At 44.1% G+C, this 11,069-nt stretch overlaps 1 protein-coding gene across 1 annotated transcript in view; it reads right to left on the bottom strand.

The window, feature by feature from the left end:
- Positions 1 to 11,069, bottom strand: part of WDR36 (WD repeat domain 36) — an 84,365-nt gene that overhangs the window by 59,335 nt on the left and 13,961 nt on the right. Inside the window, exons 6-8 of the mRNA XM_019517252.1 lie at positions 8,321 to 8,375; positions 5,983 to 6,115; positions 4,148 to 4,323 (exon numbers count right to left, since the gene is read on the bottom strand). Coding sequence (XP_019372797.1) covers positions 4,148 to 4,323; positions 5,983 to 6,115; positions 8,321 to 8,375 — 364 coding nt within the window. The remainder of the gene's footprint in view (positions 1 to 4,147; positions 4,324 to 5,982; positions 6,116 to 8,320; positions 8,376 to 11,069) is intronic.

Here is an 11,069-nt window from a genome sequence, read left to right as displayed (position 1 = left end):
GCGACGCTGAGAGAGAAAGGAGATAGATACACACAAACCCGTTACAATGGTCTGCAATGGTGGAGGAAGTGGCTCAGAGGAAGCGTCTCAGTCCATAAAGTCCAATTGCGGGGGTCCTCTTCGGGTGGAGCGGGGTCATCCATAGTGGAAGAATCCTCTCGAAGTGAAGCGAAGCGGGGGGGGGCAGTTCAGGCGGTGCCCTCTGGGTCTGGTCCGGCGGCAGCTCATCTGGTGGGGTTGGCGTACTGGCGGTGGCCCATGATGTGCTCCACGTAGATGTCGCGGGACCAACGGATGGTGCCGGATACAATGAGGCAGCGCATCAGCTTGGCGTAGCGGTGGGAGACGCAGCAGGTGCGGAGGACACTCTCGTTGCTGGGGTCCCAGGCTCCAAGCGTCCCCACGATGAGCGCGTCCACCATCACGTCGCAGCCGCGATCCCTCAGGGTGTCGACCAGCGGGGCGTACTTCTCCCGCTTGCGAGCCCGGGCATCGGTAAAGGCTTGGCGCCGGTTCTCGAAGGGGATGGTGACATCCACGATCACGATCTTCTTGGCCTCTTGGTCGGTGATGACAATGTCGGGGCGCAGCTGGCTCTCGCAACCCGGGATGGTGCGGTTCACGGAGATCTCCCCCGCCGCGGCCAGGATGGCCCTCACCAGGTATTATATAACAATGGTAGCCAACCTTTTTGCCTGGTGGACCAGATGAGCAGCGCCAGGTCCCTCTGTGGACCTGATCCAGCTGTGGCCAGTTGCACAGCCAGACCTTGATCCATTCATCTGGGACAGGGTCAGGACAGAGTGTCCATGATCCCAGTGGGTGGTGGGAAGAGCCCAGCCCAATCTGGACTCGTGGACAGGGATTTGGGGCAGGAGCCTGATTCCACTGTGTGGGCAATGGCCCCGGAAAGACTGGATCTAGTTGTGTGAAGCTTCTACCACTCCCCACTACCAAGTTGTCCAAGCCATGTGATATGCCTGCAGGCTGGATGTCATGGCTCCGTGGGCTGGATATGGCCCCCCCAGGCCAGAGGTGGAGAACCGCTGCTACAGAAGAAGAGCACTGAGCCAGGTATCTCTAGAGCAATCCTATTCAATACCCTCCCTGGTATCCACCATTACTGGTTTAGAAATGTCAGAGGAAACAACTCTAGCTGTTCTGTTCAATAGCCATTAATAGATCTATCATTAATTTATCCAGTCCCTTTTTCAACCTGGCTGTGCTACCTGCTTCCACCAGCTCCTGGGGCAATGAATTCTACAAGTTAACTACGAGTTGCCTCAAATAGTACTTTCTTTTGTTAGATTTAAACCTGTCACCTAGTAATTTCAGCAGATGCCCCCTAGATCTAGTATTCTGGGACTTGGTGAACAACAATTCCCTGTTCTCTCAGTACACACCCTTCATGATTTTATAGACTCCTATTATATCCCCCCTCAGCCTTCTCTTCTCCAAACTGAAGAGTACTAGCCTCCTTAGTCTCTCCCGGTATGGCAACTGCTCCAGGCCCGTGGTCATTGTGGTTGCCGTTCTTTGTACCTTTTCTAATTCTACTACATCCTTTTTGAGGTGTGAGGAGCAGAACCGCACACAGTATTCAAGATGTGGGTGCACCATGGATTTGTTCACTGGCATGATGATGTTCTCGATTTAATTTTCAATTCCATTCTTAATGATGCCTGATGTTTTGCTGGCTTTTTTGATTGCCACTGCACACTGAGTTAATGTTTTTAGGGAGCCATCTACACTGTCTCTGTGGCAGAGCACCTTCACTGTCCACCACTTTAAGGGCCAAAAGCAGGCAGCCAGCAGGTGCAGGCCAGCCCTGATGAGGCGGCCATTTTAGATCCTGGCTCTCGGAGCTGAGGCAGCAGTTTGCTGCAAGTAGCTGAAGGAGCAACAACACTTGGCTGAACTGCTGCTCACGGAACACCTCGGAGGCAAGGGAGGAACTATGGGGATGGCAGGAGGTTCCCAGGGGCCCAGGGAAGGTGGTGGGACTAGACAGAACAAGGCCCAGCCTAAAAAGGGGGCTTAGAATAGTGGACCAACACAGGGGCTAAGCAAGCCCCTGATTAAAGCCGACAGGAGCGAGGCCTAGGGCTCAGGTGAACCCAGTAGAGAGAAGGGCTGCTCCATTAAGATCTTTGGGGCTCTAAGCAAGCCCAAGGGGAGAGGGCAGTATGGTGGGGCCCAGAAGGAGACCCCTGTTGTCCACGGAGGGCAGAAGCTGCTTGGCTAACTGTCTAACCCCTTGACTGGTCAGTGTAAGGGGGTCAGGGCTGAAAGGCCAATGCATAATTGACCTCACCATAAGGGGCAAAGCAAAGCTGCAGAGAGCCATCTGGTACCCTGACTGGCCTGAAGGTGGAGCCAGGGCCTCAAGCAAGCCAAAGGCCCTCTCGAGGGAGAAGACATCACAGCCAAAAGAAGGTACGGGTTAGTCAGTGTGCCTGCTGCTATGCCAGCAGAAGGGGGCTGCATTAGAGGGCCCAGGAGGGAGAGCAGCCCAGGAACATCACATACACCACTTGTGAAAAGACCAGAGTAGGTAGGCCTGGTTGGTCCTGGGTAAGACTGAAAACTGCACCCTGCTGGGGAAGGGTGGTATGGCGGGGCTGTCCATGGTGGGACAGTCCCCCAGAAATGCCAGTCTAGTTACCTCCCCAGTGAACAGCAGGTAGAGGCGCCTGATAACCCCAGCCCCTACCATTTCAAGGGTCATCAAAACTGGAGGGTAGTCGGGCCAGGCACGCTCATAGGAGAGGCACCTGAGCCTGTGGGGATGGAAGACCCCGGTGATAGTGGGACCAGGTATGCCTACTGAGAGGCACCTGAGCCCATGGGGATATAATACCCCAAGACTACAGCATAGGGGCAGTGTGTGCGCTCTAGTGAGGGGAGCAGATGAGTTACCCCAGTGAAGGGGTGGAGTGCATGGGGCCAGCCACTAGAAGCTCAGTGAACGGCAAAGTCCCCAAAGGGTGAGTGGGTTGAGGCCCAGAGAGGGGGCAAGTGTTAAAACCCCAGGAAGGGAGCAGTTAGGCCCAGGTAAGTCTCTGGATGCCTGAGGCTGCAAGTGGGCCCAAGGCCAATTGGGCAAGTAACTGGCCCTAGCAAGGGAGAGTGAGTAACAAGCTATCCAGAGAGGTGCTTGGGTCAGAGCTCCGCCCGGGGCTAGGTGAACTGGCTGTTTACCGTTCAGATGAGGGATGCAAAAGGGCCCAAGGGGCTGCGCACTGGCCAGCCAAAGAATGCGAGCAGGCAAGCCTGATGACCTACGGGAGCCACTGAAGGGAGCAGGGCAGGGTGAGTGTGGCCCAGCAAGGGCCAGCGTGTTAAGAGGCCCGGTGAGAGCAGGTGGTGTGAACGAGGCCCGGTGGGGTACAGTGAAAGGATGAACGTACGAGGCCAAGCAAGGGGCTGAGTTTGGCCCAGCCACGAGCCAGAGTAAAGAACAGCTCAAGAAAGACATCTGCGAGGCATGGGACATGATAAGCAAAGGTTGGAGTCGTGTATAAATCCCTAGCCATTGGGGTCTTAAATGGCCACATATTACAACTATTATTATAACAACAAAGGCATGACAGGCAAGACTGGGCAGACTGCCCTAGACAGGAGGATGGGCTGGTCCTGTGACCGGCCCTGAGAGTTTGCCCCCTGTCAGTCTCCAAGGTCTCTTTCCTGAGTTGTAATAGGTAGTACAGAACCCAGAATTGTTTATATATAGTTGAGGTTATTTCTTCCCCATGCACATTACCTTGCACTTGCCAGGACTGAAGTTCATCTGCCATTTTTTTGCTCACTCACTTAGTGTAGTGAGATATTTCTGCCACTACTCTCCATCAGCTTGGGACTTGACTACCCAGAATAATTTGGCAAACTTGGACAGTTCATTATGTACCCCCATGTCCAGGTCATTGATGAAAATGCTAAACAAAATTTGGCCCAGCACAGATCCCTGAAGGACCTCACTTTTGACCTTCTTTTGTCCTGAAAAGTGACCACTTAGCCTTACCCTTTGCTTCCTATCTTTTAAGAAAAAAATCTATGCAAGTATCCCTGTTTGAAGGACCACTAGGGAAAAAAATATTTACATATGAATATATTGAAAATACAATAGTTAATACGAGGCACAACTTACCCGTATAGCATTATCAGCTCCATTAGTAATAAGAAGTGGCTCTCCATGGACGAACGACAAACCAGCTATTGCTGTGGTGTGGGCATTTCGCATTTGACTAATTAGTTTTTTCTCTTCCAAATCCCACAATGCAATGTGTCCAATAGGGCTTCCAGCTGCCATGACTGGATGTCCATCTGATCACAAAATTACAAACAAGCTTTTAAAAAATAAATCCTATGAACTTTATACACTTTAGAGGTGGTGGAAACAAATATTTAGATGAAATGTTTATTCTTAACTAGACTGTAAAATTAAGAGTCATTTTATCAAAACATTTTAATTGCAGATAAAGCTGCATGTGTGACAAACAGGACTACACTTGTGCCAAGTAGCCTGCAGATGAGTGAGGATGTCTGGAAGGTGCGAGTAGATGCACCCCAGACTAAAGCGGCTAATTTACTCAGGTTAGTACACACCTCTACTATGGAAACTACGTTTTTTAAAAACATTTATAAAAAGTTGAGTTTGATCTAGTGTCACATCAATCTCATCACAGTTTATCACAATGTTTTATTCGCTACCCATACAGTTACATTTTATGCAACCGCTTCAGAAGTACTGTGCAAGCGTAACATACCTATCACTACTAAAGCTGCACTCTTTTGAAGATACCACCTACTGTAATATTCAGCTACCTTGGTCATCTTGGCAGAGAACATGGTGTCTAGGTCAGAGAACTACAGAGTCCGAGTACTGAGGCAGATGTCATCTGCACAGATATGCTTTCATGAAAAAATGGATATACAGGTTGAATAATATGGGTGCCAGTACAGTCATATAGGAGGCCTTTGCTTCATCTTCATAAGCCTGTTTTATTTCCTATGCACACTTTCAACCATCAAACAGTTCTGCAGTATCTACTGGGCAATTTGATAAAATCTTGGATGTTTTGGGACACCAATCTTTTGGTCAAACTCTGACCTAGGCAGCCATCTTAAGCTTCTTCTGAAAGCCCAGATCAGTGCAAGTAATGAACACCAGATCTTGGTACTGTGTCAAAAACCCAACCTGCTCAACTTTCTTAATGGTTTCTACCTCTGCTGGTAGGTGGTAGAGGATGAGGTGTATTAGTACTTTAAAACATACACATATAGCAGTAACATAAGCCAACTGTTTGCTGTACCAAGAGGGTATTTTGCTGACTTTTGCAGGGTAATGGCTTCAGACAGGGACCAGAGCTTCATGAGCTTGCTCCTTCCAATAACTCATATGAAGAACTGGAATAGCCAAGAATGAGTGCACAGACCAAGCTCTCTCAGGAGCTCCAGAAAAATGTAATATGCAGAAAGTATGGCAAAGCAGTGAACACTGGTCCTCATCAGGAAAAGTTATGATCCAGTCAGCAGGAAAAAAATGAATAATCAGTGAATCCTCAGCACACAGATAATGCTAATGTTAAACCCAATACAATGCTACCATGTGATTTTCAAGACCAGTGTTTTTACAGTTTCCTCACACTTTACTATGTGTTAAGAGCATTCATGCAGGAAGCTAGTGTGGAGTACAGTTAGAGCACTTTAAAGTCACAGCCTTGCTTACTTTGCACTAGCTTTCCCAAATAAATTCATAGTAACATTTAAAAATACTTTTGGTCTTTATTAGATTTTTCCATTGCAATATTTGCAATTTTTCCATTGTTAAAAAAACGATTAAACATCTACATACTGCAACACTACTCACTTAAATCTCAAAAATATTTACGCAACTTTTTTTCTCCATGTTTATACTTTTCAATTAATACTATTGTTTTAATTCAGTTAGTACATACAATGATTAAAATTGCTAAAATTTACCTGTTCTGAAAGAGATGGTTGTAACAGGACCCCAGTCTTGCTGAAATTTCATCAGCATCTCATCAAACTTAATATTATGCACAATAATATAACCAGACACAAGACCAATTGCCACAACATCCACTGCAGGTGCCTAAGAAAAACAGTTAAATGGATGACATTAGATTCCTTGCCAACTTTTTGCATGTTAAAAGGAAATATGGAGAAGTTCTGTTGGTTGCAATTTAGACTTTCCAAGCATTCCTACATAACAATTGAGGCAGCAGTGCTGTTCACCCAGCCAAAACTGCCTGCAATTGTACAGCATAAATTCACAAGAAATCCAATGACTAAAGTAGCTTTATTTCAAATTAACCCCAGGAAAAGTGAACTAATTTCGCCCTGTGTGTTGAGGAGCAACAAGAAAGAAGAAAAAATTCTATGCTTGTGCAATGAATGAGGAGAAAAACATTATTTTAATTTAGCCAAAAAATATGTCAAATGATTCAATTTAAGTGATTAAATGTATCTAAAACAATTAAGATATTTGGTATAAAAATGACCGCTAGGTATACTTTTATTTTTATAAAAGCTGATTTAACAAGCCTAGTAAATATCATATCCTTCCTTTGCTTACTGTGCTTACTACCCCATACGCTGAAAAATGTACAGAAACAATATGAAATGATAATTGAATTAAAAAATGTACAGAATGCCCAGGCTGACATGTCTTGTCCTGAGTGCCTCAACTTTGTAAACTTCACATTTTTTATACAACAATTACATTTTATACAATGATAAATCAAAGTCCACAAGTTTCTCCTATCAGAAATGTGCAGTTACAGCAAGTTAATAGCAGATACACGTAGGGTTAAAACAACTATCAATTAAAATTTTAATTGAAATTTGTAATCAAGTACTTGCTAAGCCTTACACTAAAAGCATGTTCACAAACTCCCCATGATAGGTGGTGATACCAAATATGCTACACTGGTCTGCACAAGGCTGTCCTCTGAACTGGAAGCAACGTGAGCATATTTGTGCAGCACTGCAAATTACTTGATTAGCCCTGACACAACAGTGCTGATTAGTCTACTAGTAATAGAGTGCCAACATGGTTACGTGGGTTCTAGTTCAAAGGAAGCCTGTAGGGCAGTGATTCTCAACTAAGGTGCCAGATCTTTTAAAGGGTGCTGCAAGATGTAAAGAGATAAGCAGGCAAGTTAAATAGATAAATGCACGCTCAGGCTTGTTCCTGTTTGAATAATCCCTCACCCCTACTGCTCAGCCCCTCTACAAGGAGGTAAGCACTATAATATATATAAAAAACAATTTTAAACTAGGTGCCATTCAATTTGCAGAAGCTATGGAGGGGTGCTTCAAGTCAAAAAAGCCTGAAAACTACTGCTATAGGGGTAATGGAAAGCACTGTTGCCTGGCACAGAAAACTTGCAACATAAATGTGCTGGAAATTTCCTACAACATGAACGCACTTACGTTAACCTAGAATCTGACCATTTGGCAAATCTAAAGGAAGTCAAGAATAGATTTGCCATGTTGTACTTATTTTTTTTTATCTCAAATAAGTGTATTCTGCTTGCAGAAATGTGAATGTTAGGTTTTAAATAATGCTGCCAAGATTTCAGGAGGAGGGCAGGAAACCCACTTCTGGCAGCAGAGTGAACAGAGATGGCATTAGCTGCCATGACTGCCTGAGCTACTGTGTCAGCTCAGGCAGCTGCAGGACTTAATATTGCCTCATTCACCCTGCTGCCACTGAAACAACTTTGCAACAGGGATAACAGCTGAGATTTTGACAGCGGGACAAGCAGAACAACCACCAAAATGAGCACCCAGTAGGGATCTGGACTTGGGAGTTTGGCAGTTAACACAACAACTGTTTGCCCCACCACTGAAACCCCAGCCTTTCTAGAAGCCCCAAAAGCTAGATGACATGGGCCAGATTCAGTCTACAGCCTCTATGTTTGGCTGATTTTTGCCCAGCTTTGACATCCCAGTTTGGCAAAAATATTATTTTTGTGTGTTTTTTTAAAGCAAAATACATTTCAGAAACAAGGCACTGGCAACATAACTAAGCTCATCTGTAGTAGGTCAATATTCTGCAAACAGCCACCTAAACAGTCTTTAATCACAAACTCACCTAATGGAACTAACAGAGCTACTTGGTAGGGATTCACAGAGCTGTTCCCTTGGACTTCATAGCGCTCAAAGTAGGGTATTTTTTAATTTTCTCTGTACGATATGTACCAATAGCACTGAAGTAAAATATTTTATGTTCTTCTAAACTGCTGTTCTATATTTACCTTCTATAAACCAACAAACTACCCAAAATACTAACCTGTTCAAGAGTTGTCACCCCAGAGCCCCATCCAGGAAATGTGTGTAAAAGTTTGCTGCAAAAGGAAAGAAGATATTCTAAAACTTTCGTTTTGATATGGACTTTTTTCTGAATGTATGGTTAACAATTACACGCACAAAGCAGCTTGCCACTGAGAAAATGAAGGCTAGCAGTTAACATTAAAAATTAATACACAGAGAAGTTCCATGCGGACAAAATGCAAACTCAACACCAGTTAGATGAGACACTGAAAGCAATACAGCCATGTTACCCTGGACTGAGAACCCTATAACATCAGAATCCTGCTTCTTGTACCCAAGCTAACTGTTTCCAAGCAATTTTGGGAATCTGCACACCATTGCATTGGACTGTATAGTAGACATACTAAAAGCAGATGTACCAAGAAGTAACAATAATGACACCATAGTTAAAGGATTAAAAATACGTACTTTCATTGTAGGCATCCTTTTCATACCAGTTAAGACCCTGATTTCTCTCTAAGTTCGTCATGATTTTTAAATTGGCCTCAAATAAAAAAACTATAACAAAAATACTTTATTCTATCAAAGTTCAGCTGCTGTTTGTAAGCAAACTAAACCTTTAGCTTCCCAAGATATAAAAAATAATCTGGTTATTTTTTGTGGTTAGATCATTCTAGTCAGGGTGGGCAAAATGTGGCCTGGGGGCCAGATGCGGCCTGCCAGGCCATTCTATCTGGCCCATGGGGCCCCTAAAAATTCAGAAAATAAATATTTATCTGCCCTGGGCTGCCTGTTACGCAGCCCTTGACAGCTTGCCAAAACTCAGTAAGCAGCCCTCTGCCCAAAATAATTGCCGGCCCCTGTTCTAGGTAGATACATACTAATAAAATAGAGGGCTCAACATTACGCTGAAATTCCACAGTCCATATTGGAGCACACAGAAATCAAGCTACATGACAGTAAGATCATTGAAAATGCATGCAGTATATTTTGATGTACCATCACCAATTTGATTATTACATTGGATAGGAAGTCCTGTTTTGGTAGCTTTCTTGTAGTACCCATCACATCCAGCTTTGAATCACATGATGTGCACACAGGCATGAATTGTAGCTACATATACAGAAGTACAGTGTAGCTATGTGGGGATATACAATATAATTCCTCTGTTAGGAAACTCAGGATGAAAAAGAATACTAGCCGCAGCCATTTCTGACCTAGTTTTAAAAATGTAAGTTTAACCTTACTGTTGTGAAGATACAGTTAATATATCCCAATGAAGAAACAAGTCTGTAGACACATACAGACCTGCTGCTGAAGTCTAATAACCCAATGTTAATTCTATTTATATGGGAATGGAAAATCCTAAAATACAGCCAGGTTTCTGTCCTAGAGGAATGAGAAAGGGGAAGGAACAAAACTGTGTAGAGTGTACAAGAATTTCACAGTGGAATTTTTTTGTGGTTTGGCAGAACAGCATAGAGGAGATGCCAATAGAGTTATCATATGAATTAAAGGACCCACACTGCAAATCACACAAGAGACAAAGGACTACCAACAACGATTACAGCCAAGGCTTGTGTTACTGAAAGTGCTCATTTCACTTCACTTTCTGAGATTTTTACTTTTATCTGTGCAAATTCCAACCTTATACCCCAAGGGATCTTATAATGTATTTGTGTTTGAAAGCGTCCTTTTCATACTAGCAAGCTGGGGCACAAAAGTACAGGCAGTCCTCCACTTAAGACGTTTCAAATTACAACTAATGGCACTTTCAACATTTATAAACTGACACCTTGTTTCAACTTTCTGACATCAGTTTAGACTTTACGATGCTTGATCTGACACCATGCCACACCAGTGAACAAGTCTGCTGCATTACCCATCTTCCTGGAGAACATCTGTCCAAACTTCCTTGGACACTTTCTTTAAAAAAGCAGACAAGACTCCAGAAAAACCTGCTGCCAAGACACCTGAGAAAACTCCAGCCGAGAGCCCTTCAAAAAGTCCAGCAAAGTCACCTCAAAGAAGTCCTTCCAAATCAATATGATTGCTATTTACAATATAAATACATTAATGTAGCTATATTACTCATCTATAATTGATCAAGTACAAAATTCTGGGTTATTTTTGGTGAAAATAGGGTCTTGGGCTTTGGTTTAGGAACCAATCTCTCTTGTATAACATTGTTCCTATGGGAAAATTGTTTCTGAATTACAACGTTTTGACTTAAGACGTGGTTTTCAAGAACCAATTGTGTCATAAGTCTGATGACTGCCTGTAACCGAGTTGAAAACAGTGTTGGATATTCAAGGTCTTTTCTCCTCCCTGGGTTTCTGTAAAACTTACGTGAGAAAACACAGTTTGAGCCAAGGCTATGCACGGCAGCAGGGCCTGATCTAACTGGGACAACGTGCACTGTTTCTGAGGCCGTAGCAGTCACATACAAAGTCCAGAACTGTGTGCTGGGTTTGGATCAGACCAAGTGGGCCACGTCTGGCCACACACCAACCCTGTGCACAGCTCCAATCTACTACAGTTGGGAAAAGGGGATTCCTCATGGGTCTGGAAATTTGGAAGTGGGGAGGTAGGAGGGAGGATGTGATGGTAGCACTACCCACTGTGCGTTGATCAGAATTATGAGTAACAAGTTTGCTTAATTCTGAAATATGAGCAACACATTTACTTCTCAAGCGATTAACAAGAAAGTATTAGGGACACTTCCAAAGTGCTTTTTTTTTTTTTTTTTTTTTTTTTTTTAAAAAGAG

Source organism: Gavialis gangeticus, unplaced genomic scaffold (assembly GCF_001723915.1).
Source record: "Gavialis gangeticus isolate Ggan-Ray unplaced genomic scaffold, GavGan_comp1, whole genome shotgun sequence".
Classification (NCBI taxonomy): domain Eukaryota; kingdom Metazoa; phylum Chordata; order Crocodylia; family Gavialidae; genus Gavialis; species Gavialis gangeticus.
This window is presented reverse-complemented; position numbering and strand designations above follow the sequence as displayed.